We start from the raw sequence: 25,928 nt of genomic DNA on the forward strand, positions 1-25,928 counted from the left end.
TGAAATAACCCAGGACAAGCCAAAGTTCAAGCTCACATATTATAAATTGGTTGAATTCTGTTCAAAGTTGCCTCAGGTTTGTTCCCTAGTGTTGTTGAGAGAAACCAGTAAAACGGGCGGCAGATTCTCCCATTGTTTTATCAACTGTAATACAATGCTCAATTTATCTGCCCTGTGACAACACATTCTTGCACCACAAGTAGTATGGCTATTGCAGCTAGACAATAGAACACATTGAAAGATGTGTTCTTGCACATTTGCACAAAGAGTGTCTAAAAGCCCGAATCAGCATTGGCATTAAAATAAATATGAAGGTTTCAAAATATGGAAAGAAATGTGAAGGTTCCTGTACCACTGCCAAAATAGTAAATTATTACTACTCTTAAGTGGACAGAATGGGCACCTCATGAAATAATATCACCAATTTATGTTCCTTCTGTTCTGACACAGGAAAGGGACAAAAAATGTTGGCAGTGAACAACAAGGATTAAGCCATACTTTGACATAATGCATGAATAATATATTTAATTATCACCAGCTTATGTAAGACTGAAATCTAATATATTGCAGTATGCCATTCCCTGAATATTATCCATGCCCTCAGTGCATTCTAAATATAGGAATTGTAGGTTTTGAGTAACAGGCAGCAAGACAATTTTGCAATTAACCCAATTTGCATAGGCAAATCAGGTCTCATTATCGTAGCTCATTAATACATTAGTTTCATGATTACACCCTTCAGGTTCATAAAGGTAAAAAATATGGATTATGTGTTATTAATGGAGATGTGAAAGTGAGCATTGTCAATTCATCCGCCTTCTAACCTTTGCCTTTGTCCTGTTACACTAAGAGCATAAAATACACTAGACGTACATGATCCTACTATGCAGAATGATAATTTTATTTTTACTTCAAGAGCTAATCCTGTAACCTAAATAGACAGAATATAACAGTTAATGTAAAAAAGTGATGATAAGTTCCTGAAATGCATTTTTATTAAAAATGCTTTTCTCACAAAGACTCAGTGGCACATTTTCTTCCCACCCCAAGGATCCACCCATGAGACAGGCAAAGTTTCTGACCTTGATGTCACTTTTATTATTGTGGCAGATTTCCTACTTTCTGTAGAGAATTGACCTAAAGGGTCTTTTAGAATATCTTTAGCAGTCTTCCTTAGTTTAAAAAATATTTTATATTTCTGTGGCATTTGTAACATAGCAAACCATTTTCAAGTGCTTCACAGAAGAATAAGAAGACAAATATTTGCGCTAAAGGAGATATTTTCAAACTGAACTAGGTGGGGTTAAAGAATTATTCTCAAGCAGCAGAGGGCTGGGAGGGAATTCCAGAATTATGGATGTGTGACTGAAGACAAAGGAAATGAGATCTCGCGTAGCACAGAGCAACCAGCAAATGCAGTGATCGCTGAGGAAATCTGAGGAAAACTGTTATCATGAAATGTGTATAATCTTTTGGATCATCTTAACTTCAAATGGTCCTTCCTTCACTTGAGGCAATGCCAGATACCAGAGAGAAAAGCCTCTCCTGGAGCACTGCATTGTTCTTGTGAAATTAATGAAATTGTGTTTAATAATGCATTTTCAGCAGTTCAGGATGCTTGCATTTGTACACATTCACATAGTGAAGACCACTCAACACTTACAACAGAAATGTGGAAGGGTCTTAAAATAAGTGAGGTCTCAGCAAAGTACGTTCCTGACTTATTTACTCCTAGCACTCATTGTAATGCTGCAAAAATTATGATATAGACTGCCTGAAGTCCTGCCTTAATGCATAGCAGCATTATACAATGCCAAATGTTGTACATCACAAATGGACCAGTGCTACAGAAATGGGGATGCAAGTTGAATTGTGCACATCATGGAGGTCACAGCTGTGCTGCAATGAGGCAAAGGCAGGGAGTCACGGGAACCTAAAAGAATAAAGAATGCAGCAAACTAATCATCCTCAGGTCAATGTCACATGAGTGTCAGGAGGCCTTGAAGTTCATCCTTTGCAGGATGTGTGTTAACGATCATAAGGACTGTGTTTCTGTCAGAAAAAACATACGTTTTAACGAGTTAAAATAAACATTAAAACAAAAAAAAATCGTTTATTGCTAGAGAAAGGTCACCCGTTGCTTTAGTGAAAATGACATCATGCACAAGTGACAAAACACTTCTGCAATACAAACCGAGAAATGACTACTCCCCTATCATTTAACAAAATTCAGTGTCTTTAAATGACATATTTTAATGCGTTAATATGCAGCCGATTTTGGAAATATCACATAAACAATATTAATCATTCAGCACCAAGTCTTTTCTACATTGTAGTTTGGAGATGCAATTTACACCATATGCGTATTTGGCAAACAGGAAAAAGATTTTTCCTCCTTTCAAACGGATACATTTCATTCAATGTTTACGCTTAGCTAAAACAACCATGCTTTTGATGTCTTGCTATTTTTGGTCTACACAAGAAGGCACTATTGCTAGCCTATATCTCCCTAAAGAGAGGGTGAAACAGAGCCAAAAAATAGGCTTTTGATCATCGGTGCAAAAAGCTTTGGCGTGCAACAGTCGTCAAACATAATGGTTGGAAATATCTGCCGCTGCTGCTGTGCTGGGGGATTGCGTGGAAGTTTGACAGGAGTGGAGCCTTGTGTAAGTATGTGTCACATTGCTGCTGGGCTGCAGCTCCAGAGGCAAGTTGTGATTTCAGGTGACGTCAGTGTCAGGTCGTTTCCGGGGTGAGCTGTCAGGGTTTGTCAGGAGTGGAGTCAGCAGCAGCATTTGTAATCAGGATCAGCAGCAGGTAGACAGAGAGAGAGAGAGAGAGGAGAGCAGGCAGGCAAACCGAGCGAGAGCTTTGTTTAACTGCGCCACGCTGTCCTCGCAGGAGAAAGACGAGTGGAGCAGCAGCAGTACACACACAGACGCAACGTGCTCAGCACTTTCCACCTCCCTTCTCCTTCCTACCTCCCCCCCACCCCCCCTTTACACTTTTATATGAAGCTATAAAACCCAAACTCTGCCGTTCGACAGAAACTCTAAAAAGAAGTGGAATAGGATGAAAGCTGCGAGGAAAGGTAAGTGAAGTGTGACCTTGGTGCAGTGTGTTTGGCACATTGTCAAGGCGCTTGGCGTTCTGAACAATGGGAGAAGCTGGAGATTTCTGCTAGATCTGTGTGTGTGTGTGTGTGTGTGTGTGTGTGTCGTGTTTTATTTTGCTAGTTTATTTGGGATTTTTTTCTCTCTCCTTTAGACCGACTGTGAATCTGGTTGGGGGGGCGGTGGAATCCCGTTTGAATCTCTATTGTGTGTGTCTGTGGAAGGGGAAAAGACCCCATCTGTGTGAATGAGTGAGTGATTGAATGCGGAATGGTTCTCTAGATGCCTCGCTCGTTCGAACAAAAAAGGGGGCTAAAGCATGGCATCTTTCTTAACAGAGCTCACAGCCAGCTCCTTTTTTATTCCTGTCGCATCCAGCTCCCAAAACCTCTCTGTGCAGATGTATGGGCTTTTATTATTTATTTTTTTTAACCAACAAAACAGTTGTTGGGGGGCGGGGGGATGGTGTTGGAGGAATGGAGTTCATCAGAAACTGGGATTTCTTGACACGAGGTGAAATGGAGAAAGTTTTTGTGTGTGTGGCTTTCGTCTTCCCACCCCCCCCCCCCTTTCCCATCCTCACCATCACAAAAAAAAAGTTTATTTTAAGTTAGCGAACTACCTCTTGGGAATGTTCATCTGACAGATGGGCTTAGTTTGAACTGGGAATACCCTTCTTTGCAAGTTCCTCTTCCACTGCAACAAAAGGGACAGTGTTCAACCACTTGTCAATGGCGGCAAAGTTTGTTCATAAGTTTGTTCTCTGCTTTTCATTTAATTATTACGTGGATTTTGTTTTAAGAGGGGGGAAAGTGTTGTTTTGGAAACAATCTTTCAACAGGATGGTGGCGAGATGTTTGCTCTCTCCTGGAGTTAATTGAAGATTTCCCTTCTGGCAAAATAAAGGAGTGTGTGTTTCTTTTTAGTTTCAAAGAAAGAGAAACTTGTGGTGTAGTGGTGGGAGAGTGAGGGACTTCGTTCCTGTTCACTGCTTTGCCAGAAACTGCTGAACTTGATTTTCCCCTCCCCCCTTTTTAAATATGTTGGTGGTTTGGGGGGGGGGGGGGTAGGTAGTAATCTGCCCGAATGGCTTTGTATTACAGTTTGTGATGTGCCTAGTTACTAACACTGCACTGTTGGCGTTGCTTCTCTCTCTGCGTGTGTGTGTGTGTGTGTCTGTATGTCTGCAGTCTTCACCAGTAGCCAGAGGAGACCAGGGGACATAGCCATGTCAGACAGCGAGACGGGAGAAGACGATGGTAGCTTGCTTTCTGACATGGCTCATTCCAAGAAGAGGAAGCGGCATGTGATATTTTCTAAAGAGTCGGTGAAGATCCTGCGGGACTGGCTGTACGAACACCGACTGAACGCCTATCCATCAGAGCAAGAGAAGCTCAGCCTGTCTGGACAGGCGAATCTGACAGTATTGCAGGTAGGGGAATGTGCTCCCAGTGTTGTTTATGCTTTAGGGTTGTTTCAAGGGTATTCCGTCCCAATTGTACCCTTGTACCTTATTGTAGCTTGCCTTCCAAATCCCCCTTTTTTGTTCTCTCTCGTTTAACTCAAATTAGGTTGAGCAGTGGTCAGCCAGTTGTTTTGAATGTTTGGCTGAATTCCTAGCCTCAGCCTGTGTCATGGAGTAGTGTAATCATACGATTGATCTTGTGCATCTTCCCAGCATTCAGCTTTTAAAGCGATTGCTGTATTGAGGACGCTTGCGGCACATTGGTAGTGCCCCTACTTCTGGACCAAGAGGCCTTTGTTCAAATGCCATCTGCTCCAGAGGTGTGTGATAACATCTCTGAACAGGTTGATTACAGAATATCCTTAAAGATAGAGGACCTAGAAACAGGCTGTCAAGGATGGCGTGCCACAAGAGAGACACTAATGTATAAGGAGGTGGAAATCTTAAAAATAATGTAGCGCTAATGTACATGGAGAACTCTCTAAGGATTTTGCAGGCATGTTTAATATATGGCAAAACTCCAGTGATGACACTTAACAGATTTAAATCTGGTTTCACCTAATTTGCATATAGCTGATATAGGTTTGGTGTTATGTCGAGGAGTGATACGCTAAGAAGTTAGACTCTTGGTCAAATCATGCCTTTACAGTCTTTCATGGCCATGACATTCAAGCAGAGCAAATAGGAAATTGAAATGCATAGGGGGTTGGATTACTTGGCCTTCAAGAACCAGACTGTGAAGCTCAAGGGCAGCAGGCTAGATATCCATGCTATATGGTCCTGCGCTTTGAAGGACATATATGCAGAAGGGGTTATTGAAATGCTTCAGGTGATGTATTGTAAATGACAAATTTGGACCTTGCTTAGGAAAACTCCTTAAGGGGAATTGAGCATTTTTTTTGATGTTCTACATGTGTTAGTCTCACAGAGTGGGCAGTGCCATAAGTAGTGCAGTATTCTCAAATTTGTTTTGGGTTCACATGTAATGAGGGAGTATTGCACTTATAATTTTAATCTTTTGCAGGATTTTGCAGAACCTCAAGACACAGACCTTTTAGCCCCTAAAGTTCATGTTCTGGAACCCACTGCCCCCTCCTCTCCATTACCTACTCTGAACCTAACTTGTAGATATTGCTAACAGTCTCTTTTCTGACCCTACACATTTTAGTGATTTCTCATTTTGCTTGTGATAACTTTGTTCCCTCATCCGACTGAACATTAAGATGTTTTCTTGTATTAAAACTGCACTATAAATGTAGTTTATTTTTATTGTTGCTGTGGTAGCTTTTAAACATGGCTTGGCTTGGATTGTTGTTTATTCATGTTGAGTGTTTCCTAACACCAGTTTTCTTTTTAAAGAGAGGTATTGTAATATAGTTCTGGCTTAGTTCCAACTAGAGAATGCGACAGTGTTAGGGTATTTTGGGGACATACAGCTGATTATTGAAGCTGTTAGTAAAAGTGAAACCAACCAGTTCCTACATGGATCTCTGTTGCATAGCCTTAGTCTTTGTGATTTCTTGTAATCAATCTAAGCTTTTTTCTTTCATGTGGTCCTATTAACTTTACAGAGAGCTGTGACTGAGACTTAATGGACATTTTATTACAGACCAAAGCAGTAAAATAGATCTTTAAAGTGGTATGGAGGCATGTTTATAACCAATTTACTGAAAAGCATAGGATAAAAACAAATGCCTTGTACACTCATGATGTCTCTGACAGTCATTGTGCAACAGTGTGAACATTAAATGCCCACGTTGGTCTGGAACTTTGTTACGAAAGCCATTTCCTGTCGGTGTTTGTTGCCTGTGGTCTCCTCTTCCTAACTCCTTTGAGACAGATAAGCTCCTTTTGGTGTTGCTTATTGCAAGCTTTAACTGCTTGGGAAACTAATTTAGTTTATAAATGTAAAAGTGCATCTGAAACAATATTTTTTAAGTTTTTGGATATTTAGTTGCCTACCTGTTTGATATCATTTCACTAAGCGAAGACCTTGATAAGCATTACCACAATATCTAAATACATTTTAGACAAAAATAGAAATTGCTGGAAAAGCTCAGCAGGTCTGGCAGCAACTGTTGAGAAAAATCAGAGTTAATGTTTCGGGATGAGGAAGTTCTGAGGAAGGGTCACTCAACCCAAAACATTAACTCTGATTTCTCACTGCAGGTGCTGCCTGACCTACTGAGCTTTTCCAGCAATTTCTATTCTTGTCTTTGATTTACAGCATCTGCATAAGTTTTTTTAATTAAATATATTTTATTTGGGATTGGAAGGTGGATTCATCAGTGAGATTGAGTCCTTTTCTTTATTTTGAAGGATACAAAGCATCATTTAGAACTCATTAAAAACAGTGTGTTCCTGTGGAAGGGTAGCAGCAGAAACCAGCTATATCTAATTCCTGTATGTGCCCAAGATATGCAGATTCCAAGAGCCGTACTGAATGTGAATGAAGTATTTTTCCATGCTGTAATCGAAAGTTGACTTGAAGTAAATGAGTTGTGAACAGCAGATGTTGAGTTGGGATATCTAGTATTCCCTTGTAATTATGAAGAACTGAGCCTTCAAATGCAGGTTACATTCACACATGTCCTAATCACAAAAGGATTCATTTCCACCAAGCCCAACTTTCCATTTGGATAAACCTCAAAGATATGTAAACAAAAATGAGTGCATGGGTACTAAATGCCTGATAGATGTTTGATTTAAAAACAGTAGATTGCTGCATTTTATAGAGTTGCAAAGCAACAAAAGATTGACCTTTAAACAAGTGTATCAGTTTGCTGTTCATGATGATGCCACTTACACAATTGATGCTGTTGTGAGGGGAATCTGCTGCTGAATAAATGACATCTGTGTTCTGAATAATCTTGCATGAAATCATGACCTCGAAAGATGCAAAATAATAACTATCTGAAGTGACTTGTGTGGATAAAAATTATTTTTTAAAATCAAAATTGAGGGTCTGTTTTGTACCAGTCACAATGCAGACATCAGTTGCAAGTGTTTTAAGCATACTAGGGGAAAGAAAGGAGGAAGTGTACCAGCTGCTCCTTTGATTTTGATATCCTATCCTTTGCTGACCAGCAGGAGCTGGAAAGCTACAAATATTTGCTAAAACCACTGAAACTTGCCTTACTAATTAGGCCGAGGATGGTGTCCGCTTAGCCCACCTCAACACAAGCCAAGGCCTAAAGTGGACAGGTAAATTGAAATACGACTGTATCTGAGCAGTTTTTACATTTGTGTTCCAAGCTAACCTTGAGCCACATCTTAGGTTTGCTAGTTAGCTGTTTCAAAAGTAGTAATTATATTACCTAAATTAAATGTTGCAACATTGTTTAGTGCGCAGCACTGATGCATTTTTGGTAGCACCTAATATAAAAGGCAGCAGTGACACCTGCAAATCAACAAGTGTGGGCTCAAGCCCCTTCTAGAGTTTTCAGCGCATAATTTGGGCTGATACTTCTGTGCAGTATTGTGGGAGGACTTTTTAGAAGTGGCATCTTTCAGATTAGACAATAAGATGAGGTCACAACTGTATATTGCCTTGAACATAGCAGAGCATGGTTCGTGCTGACAATCAGAATTTTACATGTAATGAAATATTAGTACAGAGGTCAATTTTAAAAGGATTATAAAAATAAGCAGGAAAGTGGAGTGTTAAGGGACGGAATTCCAGAGTTTAGGACAAGGCAGCTGAAGGCTGCCAGTGTTGGAGTTGGGAATGTGCAAAAGGCTGGAACGGGAGGAGTGCAGAAGTTTGAGAGTTGTGGATTTGGAGAAAGTTACAAAGGTAGGGTTGAGGTGATGGAGGGATTTGATATCACTGACAAGGATTTCAAAATCCAAGTATTGTTGTTCTGAGAATTCGCATAAGTCATTGAGCTCAAGGATGACAAGTAAAACAAGACATGCTGTGGATTAAATGCAAGCAGCAGAAGTTTGTGAGTGCTCAAGTTCAAGGAGGTGAGAAGGTGCCCAGCAGAGTTTTGAAATAATCGTGTCAAGTTAATAAAGGCATACTGAGGGCTCCAGCGGCAGATAAGCTGGGGTGGTGGGTAGCTTTTGTTGCGGAAGCCTCAGTGACTGAACGGAGGGAAAGTTTATGATGGACCAGAAGTAACACCTGAAGTTGAGAGCAGGCCTGTTCGACCTCAAACAGTGGGCAGGGTGAGGAATAGAGGGAGGAGTTAAATTTGTCTATTTCAATCAATATAAATACGCAGTATTCAGTTGGTGGGAATTTCTGCTTGTCTCATGGTAGTCAGACAGGTAGCATGACAAAGCAGAGTGTAGTGCTTGAGAGGTGATAGTGAGGGAGAGCTAGGCTCAATCAGCATGTGAAATCTAACACCGTCACCAAGTGTAGAATGCAGATGAGATGTAGGAAAGGAATCAGAGTTCCCCCCTTCCCTGGGAGTCTTTGGTGGGATCAGCAACAATGCTTTTTTCTGGCTATTACTGTTGAAATAACAGTGGAACAGCCAAAGGCAGACCTGCTTAACTGAACAGTGAAGGAGAGGTGTTGGAACAGGCTAACATGATTGACCATAACAAAGGTTGTACATGGGTCAATAAGGATGAAGAGGGCTAGTTAATATACCTACTAGGATGCCATTTTGTTAAGCCACAATCACACCTGCCATTTTGGATCATGAACAGGGCATAAATTGCACCTTTTTAAAAAAAATCAAAGTGCCTTGTTCATTGTTGCCATGTTACTGAGTCACATGATCTCTTTGTACCAGCAGTAGTAGTAATTTACAGCTTAAGAGGCAAATCAATACAAATTTTGTTTCTTCCCTATTGTTTGTTAGTTTTGTAAATGCTAGTGCTGCTGCAAAATATTCACCATAGGGCTGTTCACCTTGCAAAGTTATAACACAGAATGTGACCAGTGGTCAAAAACGAGATAATTGAATGGGCAATAGTATTTGCATCTGAGACAAGTGCAAACATTGCACTTTGTGATTGAGCCTGTCCTCTGAGTACTTGGTTTAGAGGGCTTTCAGTTGGAAATCTAATATATAAATCAAGATGCAAAAGCAGATTTTAGAGTTGTTTGCCTGTATACCATATAACGGTGCAAGAAATATTTGGTTGTATGTTTTGACTTTTCTGTCTTGCTATAAGTAGCTTCAATAGGAATTCATCCTTTCCATGGATTTTTGAAGTCAGTGTCTAAGGGAGTGGAAAAAATGGTTGCGTTTGATTACTCTGTGCTGTTCTGGAGCTTTCTCTGTAAAACGGTGTAGAAACAAACAGTATATGTGCACACTGCAGCTCATGCATAAATATTTCAGAACACTTCTTGGCTGTCAGTGATAAAGTGTATACATGCCAGAAAGATTAGTGAAGATATGTAGACTTGGGGTTAAAATCAGATCAGTAATGATTTTATTGAATGGCAGAGCAGACTTGAAGGGCTGAGTGGCCTACTCTTGTTTCTTGTTCATATGCTAGGGCCTGAGTTTTGGCTCAGTGTACGGCTAGCATTAATCTTTGGGGTGCCGTGGTGGAAAAAAATCGTTTGGCTTCAGTAAGTCCAAACTAGCGATGGGCAAGAACAATAGACATTTCCAGCACTTTTATGAGGTATACAGGCAAACACAACTCTAAAATATGCTTTTGCATCTTTATTTATATATTAGATTTACAACTGAAAGCCCTCTAAACCGAATACCCAGAGGCAAGGCTCGATCATAAGGTGCAGTGTTTGCACTTGTCTTAGATGCAAATGCTATTGCCCATTCAATTATCTCATTTTTAACCACTGGTCACAATCTGTGTTGTAACTTTGCAAGTTTAACAGCCCCATGTGAATATTTTGTGAATATCTATTAGTGATTGCTATGTAGCAATCACATCTGGTAAGTGCATACTTAGGTTGTTGGGCTATGTCCTTGCCAATGCTGTCACCCCGTCCCATGATTGAGTTTGCATGTCAATACTATCCTCGGTTTTTATGTGAAGGCAAATCCATTTAATCAGTGTATGAGAGAACTGTAAACTCATAATAAACTCGTAAACTCATAATACATCATCCCATAAATTAATTATTATTCTTCACAGCTATGGAAATAACAATTTTTAGAGCAGTATAGATAAGTTAAAAGCAATGCATTAATCACCATATCTGGAGATGCAGAAATAAAACAAAGGGCTTGATGCTTGTGGACTTTCGATAGTCTCATTTTATTCTATCCTCTGTTGCCTGAAACTTAAGATACCTGCTTTGTCAATGAGAAGGAGAAACTGCAACTCCTCAGAGCTACTTTTCAAAGAAGCTTAGTTATAAAGTTTAAAAATAAGTGCAATTTCAAGATCTCTCAGTGGGGTGGCTGTTCTGTTGTCCAGATGGGCCTGTTCTTTTGACGTGTGTTGCTATGTGCAGTCTCACATACATACACACTGCAGCCTGCCATGCATCTGTGTCCCTCTGATAGATTACTTCAGACAAAATGTAGACTGCTGGGAAGTAGACGTCAGAGGTGAATCCACATCCTGTTTACCCCACAGTTTCTAAAATTCGTTCTTGCACAAATCCTGCTCTCAATGGACTATCCATTCCTGTTTTTGAATGTATTCGAAATGGAGAATCGAGTCACTACCTTGTTTAACAAAAGAAGGGTCATATCAGATGTCCTCTCAGCCATTTCAGCATCTGAAAGACGCAGCATAGTGCACATAACACTGGGGCTCTTCAAAAACAGCATTTCAGTTGTGGATTTCAGAGATCTTGTTGGATTCAGGCTGTGTCCAATTAGACTCACCTGAAAATCTTAAATTGACGCAGGTTCGCTCAGTCTCTCATCCTATATTTATGTGGCTGGAATCTGAAATTGATTCATGTTGTTTACAGTAATCATAAAGATGGCCCGAATATAAAGTATCATTGAAAAAGAACAAAAAGGAACATTTTCTTTTTGAAAGGAACTGCATCAACAAAAAAAACTTGTCTTAATCCAGGATAGCCTGCAGCACATTTTTTTTTTGAAAGCACTGATGAATTATCTTACTACAACAGAAATCTTGAAGTTTCATCCTATCCTTGCCCAAGGAATCACTCAAATCTTTGTCCCTGCGTGATTTGTGGGGGGAGGGGAGAATGATCACAAGACCATTAGATTTTCTTAATTATTGATTTAATTGCACTTTACTGTTGGCAGTAAAGATATTTTCTGGCATGATGGCTCTGTTTCCTTTGGGACCCCTGCTTCTATTTTTCAAAATGTAAAGAGGTCTACTGAGAAGCTTTGAGTAATTGCAAGAGATCCCCACACAAGCATAGAATGACTAATTTTGTGAACTGTACAATCCCACACACACCAAACAATTTAGATGTGTAAAAATAAATTGAAAATAGACGCTTTGCTACTCAAGCTTGTGTGACCCTAGACAGTAACTCGCAGGTTGTAGGGTAAGTCACAATCGAGTCCAGTCCTATCATGAGATAATCATTGGGAAGAGGAATCCTGGCCTTTTCATTTTTCCATCTCTAAATTCGCTGGCTGAGATCACTTAAAATAACATACATCATAGAATCATACAATGGTTCATTCTGTGATTCAACATCTGCACCAGTATTTTTATCCACAAGCAACCAAGTCCCACTCTACCTGTTTCATATACACTTGAAGCTAGGTTTGTCAAGCAAATATCTAAAGCACTTTTAAAGGACAGAAGCAGAAAAAAATGACAATGATCTACAATGGAAAGAACAACAAATTTATTAAACATCTCTAACATAATGTAATGTCCAAGGCACTTGAAATGAGGATCATAAAACAAAGTATGACACTGTTCAACATATGGCAATACTAGGTCAGATGACTGAAAGACTTGATCAAAGGGGTAGGTTTTAATAGGGGTTTTAAAGGAGGAAAACATGGTAGAGAGCTGGAGAGCAGTAATAAGGGAATTCCTTGGGGCTTATGTAGAGCAATTAAAATTGGGAGTGCAGAATTAAAGGAGGACACATATCTTGTAGGGTTCCGGATCTTGCTTCTCTCCTTAGAAACTGACCTGATGTATGTTTCCACTATTTTTGACCTTTTTGTTTTCTTAAAAGCAGCAGCAGTTGAATGTTGGACAAAAAATAACAGCAACTGCTGGGTATGCTTAATAGGTTGGATAATATTTGCTATGGGAACACAAGTCTACGTTTGTGTTTAGGAATTTTTTTGGTTTGTGTGGCTAGGTTGAGCATCTTGACTGCAGAAGAGACTGTTGAAAGTTTTGCGAGAACTGTTTTGTTTTAGGTAACAATAAAATCCTGCTTTAAAGTAGATAATTTTTAATTAATAATAGTAATCAACTGCTTTTGGGTAAGATGATTTGCAGCCATTTGCAAATAGTCAAGAGATGTCTGACAAATGGCAATTTTTAAAAAAGCGGTTTTTATATTGAGCGAAGTGCTATTATCAATGTCACTGAATCTAGCCCTAGCCAGTAGTCACAGAATTTTAAATATTAAAAAAATCACTTTTAAAATGACAATGAATTTGTTTAAAATTGGATCCAGCTGTCAGAGAGAATAAAAGAGTTAAGTGTTGGGAATCTGAGATTGTATCTTTAAAAATATAATGCTTTTCAGTTCAGTTTTGCAACCTTCGAAAAAATCTGAAGCAATATAAAGGCAGTTCCAGCATTTTGACCCAGTGACACCAGAATAACAATGATATTGTTCCAGGTCAGGATGGAGGGGAACTTGTAAGCAGTGGTGTTCTTTTTGCATTATCTGCCCCTGTACTTCTAGCTGGTAGAAGTTGTGGCTTTGTATGGCAGAGGAGTGTTGTTGAGTTACTGCAGATGGAACTTACTGCTGTTACTATGCGTTGGTGGTGAAGAAAATGAATGTTGCAGTTAGAGGATGGGGTGCCAAACAGGCGAAGACACTAGAGGGAGTGCAAAAAGATAGATTTACAGGGGTCCCCAATTTATAAATGCACATATTTACAAATGTAATCCCTTTATAAGGTGTAATTTTAAAGACCTGATATACGAACATTTTCTGAATTCATGAACAGCTCCTTTACAATACATTCTGACTTGGGAACAAATTGACTTTCAAACAGATTCCAGAACGGAATCCATTCTCAACCCAGGCATTATCTGTTCTGGTTTCAGGGATGAGGAATTTCAATTGCATGGCTGGATTGGAAAAGCTCAGTAGTTCTTCTCAGAGAAGGTTGAGAGGAGATTTGATAGAAGTTCAAAATCAGGACTAGGCGGGGGAAACTGTTTCCATTGGCAGAAGAGAACCAGAGGACACTGAAACAAAGTGTGGAGCTGGATGAACACAGCAGGCCAAGCAGCATCTTAGGAGCACAAAAGCTGACGTTTCGGGCCTAGACCTGTCATCAGAAAAAACTTTTTCTGATGAAGGGTCTAGGCCCAAAACGTCAGCTTTTGTGCTCCTAAGATGCTGCTTGGCCTGCTGTGTTCATCCAGCTCCACACTTTGTTATCTCAGATTCTCCAGCATCTGCAGTTCCCATTATCTCTGACACTGAATTAGTGTTTGCCCAAAGAACCAAAGGTGACTGTTTGAAAGGGTGGAAAAGGCAATTTAATTGTGGCTTTCAGAAGGAAATTGGATGAGCACTTGAACAAAAATTAGCTGCAGGGTGACGCTGAAAGGCCCAGGGAATGAGACTAGCTAGTTTAGTTTTGCAGAGAGCTGATGCAGGCTTGATGGGCCAAAACAGTCACTGCTTTGTGCTATAATCATTTGTATGAGTACGGAATCAACAAATTCTAGAAATACTTGATGAATTGTGTCGCGACATTACGCAAAGGAGAAGTAATATTTTTGGTGCGTAGCCATATAATCAGAACAAGAACATTTCTGGTGAACACCACCTAAAATATTATTGAATTGTAGAATGACACGGTGCAGAAAGAAACCATTTGACTTATTGTGCTTGTGGCAGTTCTGTGATTGAGCTATCCATCTGGTTCTACATCTCTGCTTTTCTCCCCCTTATTCCAGTTTTGTTTTGCCCCTTAGAAATATTTATCTAATTCTCTTGAATATATATCAGAATATAGTTTTCTTTCTTTGTAGGTGCTGCTTGACTTCTGTGTCTTTCTAGCATGTTCTGTTTTTATTTGTAAATATAAAGGCTGCTGGTATCCAGCTGCCAAACTCATGAAGGTTTCAAAGAAATTGAACACCTGCCGATCTCCCTCTCTTTTTTTTTGTCCAGTCAGCAGGCATTACCTTCTCACGTTTCCTTCCATTGTGAAATCAAAGGGTTTCGCGACGGGACATAGAAAGAATGTATATACTAATACCTGTCCATCATAACATACACGAAATCTGGAGTGTGTAGACTAACTTAGAAACAAAATCCCATATTTCCATCTTTTAATATTAACAACAAAGAGTGGTTTGTGTAATGGGTTAAATGGTAGACCTCTGGTTTCAAATCCAACACGGAATAAGGGAATGAAAGTCTCCTTGACCTGTTAATGATAATGACCGAGTTTGAAATGAGTTTTGGAAACAAAAATCATAGTCAAGAATTAAACTATCCCCAATTTGGTATCTGAATACAAAATCTTGCCCAAAACTGACAATCACAGGCTAAGGAAATGCAAAATGCTGCACTGATCCATCCTTCCCAAGTCCACAATTATCAATTGTGCCTTCCTCCATCTAGGCCTGAAACTGTGAAAATCCCTCCAATAACCACTTTATCGTTCTCCCCTTTTTTAAAACCTACATTGTTGATTAAACTTTTACATAGCTGTCCTAACAGCCCCACATGGGCCCAGTGTCAAGTATTTTCTGCATGGTTCTCTGAAGAACCATGAGGTGTTTGACAGCATTAAAAGCAACTTAATGTAGGAGGGTACATTGTTGGGGAGGAAGAGGAAGAGATTTATTCTGTGCTTTAAACATGTAAACCTGACCTCGAAGTATCTGATATCTGTGATAAAGTTATTGAAGTGATTGTAGCCTAGACATGGTTTTTGGAAGTTAAAGCAAGATGCTGCAGATACTGGAAATAAGAAATAAAAATGAAATGTGCTGGAAATACTTAGCAGTTCAGGCAATATCTATGGAAAGAGAAATAGTTAACTGTTTTGAGTTCAATCTGTCTTAAGCTGGGTTCACAAAACCTTACCTAGAATTAGAATGCCCAGCTTGACGTTGTAGGCCAATATCCAGAGGAAAGACAAAGATCTATAGCTGGTCAGTTGCAGGAATTGCTAGACGATTCTTCTTTTGAAGAAAATACCAACTGCCGCTATTCCTTTTAACTCTTTTTGTAAGGACACATACAAAATGTTAATCGATAAGATAAGGGCTTGAGTTGGGGATAACACATTAGCATGTGGGTGGAAAATGGGTTGATGGTGAGGATGCAGACAGTACACAGGACAGCAAACTGTTAGAAAGGCTAATGGAATGTTAACTATTACCGCCAGAGGATTTGATTTGATTTATTATTGTCACTTGTACCAAGATATAGTGAAAAGTGTTGTTTTCTGTGCTCTGTGGACAGATTATACCATATAAAGTGCATCAAGTAGCAGAACAGAGTGAAGAATACAGTGTTACAGTCACAGAGAAGGTGCAGAGAAAGAGATCAGCTTTAACATTTTTAGGCTTCCATTCAAAAGTCTGATAACAGTAGGGAAGGCGCTGTTCTTGAATCCATTCGTAGTGTGCTCAAACTTTTATTTCTTCTGCCTGATGGAAGAGGGTGAAAGAGATTATAATCAGGATGTGAGTGGTCTTCGATTATCTTGGTTGCTTTCCTGAGGCAGCGGGAAGTCGAGATGGAGTCAGTGGATGGGAGAGATAACAGCGTGGAGCTGGAGGAACACAGCAAGCCGGGCAGCATCAGAGAAGCAGGTCACCTTTCCTGCTCCTGTGCTGCCTGGCCCACTGTGTTCCTCCAGCTCCACATGGTTATTTCTGACTCCAGCAACTGCAGTTCTTACTGTCTCTGGATGGGAGGCTGGTTTATGATTTGGACTGAGCTGTGTTCATGACTCTAGTTTCTTGCAGCCTTGGGAAGAGCAGTTGCCGTACCATGCCGTGATGCACCCAGATAGGATGCTTTCTATGGTGCATCTATATTTGAGCACAGGAGTAGTGAAGTTTTACTTGAATTGTATAAGAGCTTGCTTAGATGGCACCTGCTGTACTGTAAGCAGTTTTGGTTTCCTTATTTCGTGAAAGATTTTATTGTCATAGGAGTGCAGTGAAGGTTCACGAGACTTGTTCACAAGACTATCCTATGAGGGGAAGTTGGGCAACTCGACCTGTGTTCTGTAGAGTTTTGAATACTGAGGGGTGATCTTGGTGAAACAGTCTCCAGGTCCTGAAGGCTAGAAGCTCTCAAGATGCTGAATGGTCATGATAGAGTAAATGCTGAGAGTTTGTTACCCCACTCAGAGAAACAAATGTGAGTTCTCTGTGTCAGAATAAGGGATTCAATATTGAAGATTGAGATGAGAACTTCACTCAAAATGTTGCAGACTTTTGGAATTCTCTGCACCAGGGGGTTGTGAGTGGTGCGTTTTTGAATATTTTGTAAGATTGGGGTAGAATGATTTTAGGTCTCGTGGGAAATCAAGTGATATGAGCAGTGGACAGAAAAATGTAGTTGAAACCCAAGATGAGCCACTTTCGTACTGACTAGTTGAACAGGCTCAACAAGGCACATGGCTTACTCCTGCTCCTATTTATTATGTTTTTATGGGAGTCCGCTCCGGTAATGTGAATGTCTCATTACAAGCCTTGTTTTAAAAGAAAACCTTTGTTTTAAGTGCAGGGGATTGGGGGTGGAGGGTTGTGAAGGTGGAAAAGTGAGACTTTATCTCTATTGAAGACATGTTTTTCTTTGTTTTCCTTTGGTGAATCTGTCTCACAGTAAAAAGAACTGTTTCAACAGCAGGAAGTGCTGTTTATTTCAAAAGCCAAGGCCCACTGAGTGCATAAATTCGGTGTTAAGTTTCTCTCCAGTTCCAGTGCCAAACATAATCAATACTGCTAATTGTGCCTCTGCTACTGGATTGAAAAATGAGAGACAGCTCCTACAAATTTGCAGGCAATGGATCAAAGTAAACATTTCAAAATTTCATGTTTGAAATAACAGTGAGGTGTGATGGACAGAATTCATATGTGCAGTAACATAATTTTTCTGCTCACCTGAAATCAAAATCGGTAATCAGTAAGCAGATGATTAAAGCTTCTCCTGTCTTTTTAAGTATGGTTTGGTAGATTTGGTTAATGTTTGGAGACATTGCTGTCTTAACAGTAAACACATGATGATAAATATCTGTGAGTGCCTGGAACTGAAGGTTAGCAAGGAAAAGGGTTTTCTGTGTGCTAAATCAAAGCAATGATCAAAGGCTGGATTTTTCCTTTTAAAGTTTATGATTGGCAGCTGAAGCAGGCATCCAGTTTTGGCCAGTAAACTGAAGTTACTTCTGCATTTCAGTTTAGATGCCAAGACCTGGTTTCTCCTGTCAAATTGGTTTTCTGTAGCCCAGCAGCAGACCTATCAGCCCAGTTTGGGTCTGTGAGTCTGCTATGGAAACAGATTTCACAGCATAAACATTGGAAAATGGCTCCCAGAATCAAAGTTAAAGGAACAATCTAAAAGCAATTTAACTGCATGCCCCTGCAGGCGAAGCTACCCTCCCCCACAGCCACTGTTATTTATCTTTGTATCCCCCTTTCGCATGCTTTACAAAAAAAGCTGTCTGGATTTCCAAGTTTCAAACAACATTTCAAGGGTACAATTTTATTTTGGTTTGGCTTCCAAATAGAAATGTTAGGTGCTCCGATATCCAATAAACAGACTTTCCTTCGTGGGGATCTCTAAAATGAAATTATAAACTACATATTTATGAAAGAAGGCTGAACAGTCAGACAAATGAAGCTCGAGGAAAAACAAGACTGGCATGCATTTAAACATAAATAAAGAAAATGTTTGCTTGTTAAGTGGCTTTAAAACGTTAAACTCTGTGAAGGAGTGCCTTCCAGTTTATAATTCAGTGTCTTGTATCTTTGAGGCGTAGTCTTGCATTCAGCTTTCGCTCATTTTGCCTTTTCTGTTTCTGCCTTAGATTCCTTACATCTGCCTCCTCTAGTCATTACCACCCTCCCCCACAACTAACTGAGTATGCTTTGTGCAACACATTAAGTTCCTCAGTGCACATTTGAAGGACCATAACGGCAATTCCTTCAGCACTGGTTTCAAGTTACACAACTTGATCAGTGTGTAGTATGCACCCATGCTGTCATGTGTTCTGGGATAGGCAAACTGCTTTCACATCAGTGCTTGTTTACAAAGGCTTTGTCTGGGCTACAACAAATAGGATTCGAGTAGTCTTGAGTTGCTATTTCACTGGTGTGCTCTCAATTTCTGCCCATTTTAAATAAAATCTTACAACTGCTTTGTAAGCGGAGCTTCCAAATCTCTCTGATCCCACATTAAAAAAATGCTGATTCAGAGCTGGTCTGATCAATTCCTTCAGCAAATAAAATTGCTGTGGCTGCTAAGAAGCTTCAAACAGCAGCAGTATTAAACCAGCAGGGAATACAAATTAGAAGGTTAAATGAGGGAATGGGAAATCAGGCTTGTGAAGAATGACTCCATCGCAGGCTTTGAAATACATTGAATTTTGATATTAGTGTTTTTTTAAAATGTATCACGGCCTCCAAACAATTCAGAATGTTAGGAAGACATGGTTCGTCTACATGGATCTGGACAAGTTTGTAAAATCAGAAGGGTGTGAGTAGTAAATATCCTCTGTTTCTCTGTGTGAGGCTTGGCTGAGGGAATGACGATTTTGGGTGGCTTAACTCTCAGTACGAAGACTGGTTTAAAAGCAAAATCCCAATTCTTTTTTATTATTAATTCATTGTTGGTGCAAGGCCACAGAATCTAGTGGCAGTATCTGAGGTTTCCAACTTGCTAGAGATCTTACAACATTGAAAAAAATCTTAACATTGAAACCCTCTCGCTGGGATGGCATTTCTGTTGTCTATGAATGCTTGTATTTTCTCCCAACAAAATCAATGTATTGAATAACTGCTTGCCCTTGCTTCCAAATTTAAGGTCTCCAACTGGTTCATCAATGCAAGGAGAAGACTTTTGCCAGACATGCTACGGAAGGATGGGAAAGACCCTCATCAATTCACTATTTCTCGCAAGAGCAAGTTCTCGGAATTAAATCCATCTCGAAGCGGAGGCAGACCAAACCTATTGGAGAGTTCTGCTTCCGCTGCCACCTCCACACTTTTGTCTGCATCATTTCGACCTTCCGTCATTTGCCATGCAACAACATCAATGGTTAAAGACATGCCTTTACTCCTCTGCCCAGACTCCGGCGATGACAGTAAGAAAACCACAAAACAGACTGACCAAGAGTTAGTTCGACCCCTGTTTAACACTGATAACCCCACTACTTTGACGTGCACAGATTCAAGCAGTCCTAATAATGGATTGTTCAACACACCACCTCCCACTCCACCAGAGCTCCACCAGGACTTCAGTGGATTTCAGCTGTTGGTGGATGTGGCACTCCAGCAGGCTGCTGAACTGGAATCTCAGAAACAGAATATTAAGATTTCATCTTAAACACGTGCATCAAGGAACGTGGTAAATATCAGTAGAAGTGTAGATATCTGAGGAACCTTTCAGTTGGTTCCAGTCTGTGAATGGGCAGTAGCATGTTACTTAAAATCTATTCTGGAGAAATGACTATCAGAATTCATTTCTTATGGCTGGAGAAATAGCTTGAAAAGTCTGTGTGCTTAAACTCAAGGTTACTCTCTCATGGCTGTCCAGTTGATTGTAGACCCCTTGAATTGAAGGGTTGCAATAATTATTTTTAGTAGTATTCTCAGAGGCTCCACTATAGCTTTGCACTCTGCAAACTGTAGATTATAGGACTACAAAATAGTTAGCATTAGCATTCTGTACTTTTGACTGCAAATATAAATGAGCTATAATCGTACTTCAAAAACTGAAGGTTACCTTAATTCGTTCAGGTTTTATGTCACTGACCAACATGTCAAGTTTAAAGATTTTTTTATGGTTGTTTTCCTTAAATGACGCTGCTTTCGTTGAAACATATATATTGAGTACAAAACAAAAGTGCAGTGTCAAGGTAACCCAAAGTAGTGTGGATGACCAGGATGGAAAATTGTCTTGCACGTTCTTTAATCCTCAACCTGTGCAAAGTGTCTGAATCATAAGATATTAGAATATTTTTTCATTTGTATATAATGGATCTTTACTACTGAGCTAAAGAATTGTAACTTTAAATTGTGGTTCTGTTAGAGGCAAACTGTAAGATAAAAGTGGAACTTCCTCTAATCACTACTCCATAGATTATGATTATAGCAATGTGACATTAGCTCGGAAGTATTCATTTGTAACTTGAGTACAGAACTATTAAAAAGGTAAACTAATTTCTATTTGTTAGTTCTATCTGTGAATGTAGCTATCTGATATTTTTTACATTTTTTTTAAATGTAGTACATTGTTAAAGGTGATGTGAAAATTCCTTTTTAAATGGTAGTGCTAAGATTTATCTGATGGTAGTCTGGGATTCACATAAGTTTTCAGATTCTATAACTTTCCAGATTCTATAACTTTCGTAGATGATGTTCAACCCAGTTACATGAAAAAAAATGTTGAGAAAATCATTTAGAAAATGGAGAACCAGTGATTTTAAGATGCAAGTAATACAAGCTGATTTTCCTATAACCCTTGCATATCAATGTAAGATTGAAGCAGAAACTGGCAACTTGAGCTGCCTTTCAAATGAACCATTCCTGCAAGCTGCATTTAGGCAAATTCGTGGAGATGTTTTCAGACCATTTAGTTTGATCCTGCAGCTGCTTCGTATATCAGCCCTTTATTGTAAATCATATATACATGGCCAAACTCTGTACCTGGGGTTTTACAAAGGGGTTTTACAAAAATGCTACTCATGTTGGAAGCTTTAAAAATTTGGTTCAGTGTTAATGCAAAAAGGGGCTTTGCAGATCATGTATATAAGTGAGATAAATGCAAATGTGCCTTATGATGGTGGTTTTTTTTTGTTACTATGAAGGGACCACCCAACTATTCAAGTCTTCAATTTCAATCTGTGCAATATTTAAAGGAGTTCTTACAACTCCATTCTCTGTCTTACAGGAACATTGATCACATCTGTGAATTTTTTTTAATACCACTCTAATAAAAATCTTGACGTTTGATAAATATGAGTTCTGTTATTATTTAACATTAAATTGGTAACAGAAGATTCAGTTTTTGATGTGTGGTTTAATTTCTTGACCTAACATCCACAAGATGTGCAAAGCAGAATTGAGCTCCTCGCCACGACTTCATTTTGGCCAAGTCACACCCTTTATCTCAGCAGCAAGCAGATGGTAATATTCCTGCAACAAAGCATTGCTGAACTGTACACGTTATACATGCTTCTCATCACCAAACTTAGTCAGTGAATTGATAGCAGGTTACTGATAGTAACAGTCATACTCAAACCAAGATGCTTTATTGCTGCATCCATATGTTGTGAGATTTTTAGGCTGCCTTCAGAATGCATTTGCAAGAAACTTTCTGGAAAGAACTTTTTTTTAAAATTGTGTCTCAAAGACATCATGTACATCATGGAAAGAAGACCCAAGACCCTTCAGTCCAATTCGTCCATGCTGACTAAGTTTCCTAAACTAAACCTATCCTATTTATGTACTGTCCAAATGTATTTCAAATGTTCTAACTCTGCTGTTTCCTCTGGCTGTCCATTCTACATACAAACCAGCCTCTATGTGGGGAAAAAGTTTCCCTCAGGTAGCTTGAAATTGAAAACTTGTTGAAAATACTCCGGTCTGTGAAGTGAGAAACAATGTTAACATTTCAAGTCCAGTGTGACTGTTTGAACTGCAGAAAAAAGAAAAGATAATGGATTTTATTCTGTTGAAAAGGCAGGGCTACGTAGAATAAAATTGAAGATAATTTCAAGGATTGACAGGTATCATACAATAAAAGACAGTGATTGGTAATGGTTGTAATGAAATAGAACATTGATCTCGATCAAAGTGTTCATTACAGAAGCAGTAACATTAAATCTAGATTCGGACTGGCACTTGGCAAAGAGAAAATAACCTGAGGATGAAATTCACCAGTTTAACATTGTTGAACTCAGAACTGAGTCCAGAAATTTCAGTGGCCCTTGCCATGGGTGAATCTTCAAAAGGTTTGGGCATTACCTGCAATGAAACCTGCAACCACAGTTTTCATTTTACTGGTGAGTAAATGCAAAGAAAAAATATGCACCATTTGAGTTGTACAGCTGAAAAACGTGTTGTCTTAAAACAAACCCAATATGAAAGACAGGGAGGAATTGATAAACACTGCTGGCATGAATCAGGTTTGCAGCATATCAGTTAGTTTTTAATTTCAATTGATTTGAAAGATTTCAGTGAGATTTTTAATCTAAAACCAAGTGAAAATCACTGTGATACACAGAGATTAAACTAAGCAAAACTCAGTAAAAGGAAGGTTTGGCACAGTGAAAAGCCAGCTGCTGAGTCATTACTAGTCCATTTTGCATTTGCTGGCCAAGGCCAACTTGACCCGATTTGTCATTTGTAAATAGTCAGGGGGACTTGGTTTGAGAGTTATATGTATGGCAGTATTGCCATAACAGTTTACTAAAATTTCCAATTGTAACGCAACCATAAATGAAGAGAATACAAACGAGGAGTGGGCTATTCGGCCCCATAAGTCTTTTTTTAAATAAAAAAGTTTCATTTCTATTTTAAAAGGGTGGACCCTGATTGTAAAATTTATTTTATTATTAAAATACACAAGCAGTTTGGCTCTGTACAGTCTTTGGCAACAAGCATTGGGGTTTGACTTTCTCAAGAGTTGCAATAAACCAAAAGGCATTTCTTAATTATGCAAGATACTGTTCACATGTAATTGAAGCACTGGGTGCAGAATCAGGAAACAGATCAGATCTGCGCCACATACAACAGCACTAACAGAATGTTACACTTGATGATCAGGTTTTTACAGTCAATGGAGAGGGAGCTGTGTGCCCATCTGCCCAGTTTCTGCCTCACTTTGGCAATATGCTTTTCCCAAGTTTTTGTGCATGCCCTGGCCCCTCAGAACCATATTCCCAGCACCTTCAGATAGTCTGTTCTGACGGTGAAGAGGGAGTAAGGATCTCTCAGCCCAGTTCCCAAAGAACATGGCCTCACTCTTGCCTCAATTTACCTTGGCTTCTGAGGCCAGTCAAACTGGTCACAGATGCACACTGACAGCAATCCAAGCAGAAAACAGCAGTTATCCATGCACAGGCAGGCTTTGACCTGCAGGCCTCCACTGCCTCCACCCCTCTCAGGCTCCCATTCTTCCTGATGGATTCAGCAAAAGGATCTACACAACATGCAAACAAGGCAGGAGTGAGTGGGCAGTCCTGCCTGACTCTGGATCTGATCAAAAAGCTTTCTGATTCCTGCCCATTGATTGAGACTGCACTAATGATGTCGCAGTCAGATCCAATTGTGGATTCCCTCAGCAAAGCTCATTTTGGTGACCATATCCCACGTGGAGGTGTTCGATATCTCAGCAAAGGCCTACTCCTGGTCCAGGCTGATGAGGCAGGCGTCCGCCCACCTGTCCTGCACATAGGTGATCGTATCCCTAAGGAGCACAAGGCTCTTAGAGATTGTCCTATCTGGTACAGCACAGGCTTGGTCAGGGTAAATCACTAATCTCAGAGCAGACCAGATCTGGTAGGTGATGACCTTAGACAGGATTTTGTAATTCAACATTCATCTGTAAAATTGGTGACCAATTTCTAATTTCCTCCCTTACCTTCTGCTTGTAGATGAGGGTGACGATACCTGCCAGGAGCATGCTGTCGTACATCTCCTGGTCCTGGGCAATCTAGTCCCATACAGCCAAATACAGCTCAGCTTAAGCCATGGGACTTTTATTCTTTTCGAAGGATTTGAGAGCCTTGATCCGCTCATCCAAAGATAATGGCTGGTCCAGCCTCTCCCACGTTTTGTCTTCTAACATCTCCAATGACACAGGATAGGAATGACAGGGAGGCCACACTACACTGTCTGTGGGCTTGTGTTGTACAGTCTGGCATAAAAGGATTTGCTAATCCTCAGTATGTTAGACTGAGATGACGTTACCAATCCACCTTCTCCCTTCAGGCTGATCACAGAGCTCTCCCCGTGCACCTTGCAGAAGAAAATTGTGTGCATGTCTCTTCCTGCTCCATGGTGTGAGCCCTGGATTGGAAAATTATCTTGGAGACCTTTGAGGCAAATGTGAGGCTTGTGGCTAATCACCTCCTGGAGATCCTCCTTGACACCAACCTCCATTGTCTGCAGCAGGAGCAGGATCTGCATGATTTTCTGGAGTTTGGACAGTTTTCTCCTCTATCTCTCTCTCTCACATCTTCTGACCTTTGAGGATCAAGAACCTCTTGACACTCCACTTGACTTCTTCCCACCAGTCTGCTGGAGAGTCAAAGCAAGGTTTCATAGTCCTCCAACCTGCGTTATCCCTTTTGAGCTCCTTGATGTGCCCGAGACCAACAATCTCTCATTCAGTTTCCATGCCGGCATGACCTGTAGATAGCAGCCAGCAGGAGGCAGTGGTCAAAGAAGAACACTGCCTTGATGTCAGTGGATCTGACCGAGAACGTTTGGGATGCAAACAGGAAATCTATCCGTGAGTTGATAGACCCGTCTGGCAGTGACCAGGTGTATCTACATTGCACTCCGTCTGCAGGGGTGAAGAAGACATCGTGCAGCTGACGTCTCTGGCTAGATTGACCAGCCTGGACATCACCAGCAGCGGTGGGAGCTGCTGCAGGATGACCAGCAGTCACTCTTTACCATGAGGGCGTGCACATTAATTAGTCTCAGGGGAGCATCTCTGTACTTGATGTCTGCTATGAGGACGTGCTGGCCCACCATCTCCTTAATCTTGGAGATGGTGACGTTGCCTCCATGCAGCAGAATACCCAGGCCGAAGGAATGCCAATCATTTCGCCCTTACCAGATCAAAGGCCCATGGCCCACAAGCTCGAGTATTTCCTGGAACTGCTGAGGTGCGGTATCCCACACTCCTGCAGAAACAGGAGATCCGCTTTGAAATTGGCCAGATAAGCCAACATGGAAACACATCACGTCCTATGTATGTTGATATTGCTGATTTAAAATCCCATTTAAGATTTATAGAATACCTTAATTTTTTAAACTGTAGATTTAAATGTAGATTTCCCTAAGAGGAAGCATCATCTGCACATATATGTTGCGAAGATTCTAATGTA

General features: G+C 40.1%; 1 protein-coding gene across 3 annotated transcripts; it reads left to right on the forward strand.

Moving 5' to 3' along the window:
• The first annotated feature begins 2,606 nt into the window (after positions 1–2,606).
• Positions 2,607–21,823, forward strand: LOC125461475 (homeobox protein TGIF2-like). 3 transcript variants are annotated; one of them, XM_048550302.2, is made up of 4 exons: positions 2,761–3,091; positions 3,268–3,855; positions 4,304–4,545; positions 19,670–21,823. In XM_048550302.2, the coding sequence occupies exons 3-4, from the start codon at positions 4,342–4,344 to the stop codon at positions 20,189–20,191; spliced, it is 726 nt and encodes a 241-aa protein (XP_048406259.1). In that variant the 5' UTR covers positions 2,761–3,091; positions 3,268–3,855; positions 4,304–4,341; the 3' UTR covers positions 20,192–21,823. The 3 variants fall into 3 exon arrangements, with proteins under 3 accessions (XP_048406260.1, XP_048406259.1, XP_048406258.1); XM_048550303.1 differs by lacking the exons at positions 2,761–3,091; positions 3,268–3,855 and adding an exon at positions 2,607–2,666; XM_048550301.2 differs by lacking the exon at positions 3,268–3,855.
• The last annotated feature ends 4,105 nt before the right edge of the window (positions 21,824–25,928 follow it).

This window comes from Stegostoma tigrinum, chromosome 19 (assembly GCF_030684315.1).
Source record: "Stegostoma tigrinum isolate sSteTig4 chromosome 19, sSteTig4.hap1, whole genome shotgun sequence".
Classification (NCBI taxonomy): Eukaryota; Metazoa; Chordata; class Chondrichthyes; order Orectolobiformes; family Stegostomatidae; genus Stegostoma; species Stegostoma tigrinum.

Bases quoted from the DNA above. Each gene is read 5' to 3' on its own strand.
- LOC125461475 (XM_048550301.2), top strand. The intron at 4,546-19,669 runs GTAGGGGAATGT...TCCAAATTTAAG, and splicing joins CGAATCTGACAGTATTGCAG to GTCTCCAACTGGTTCATCAA.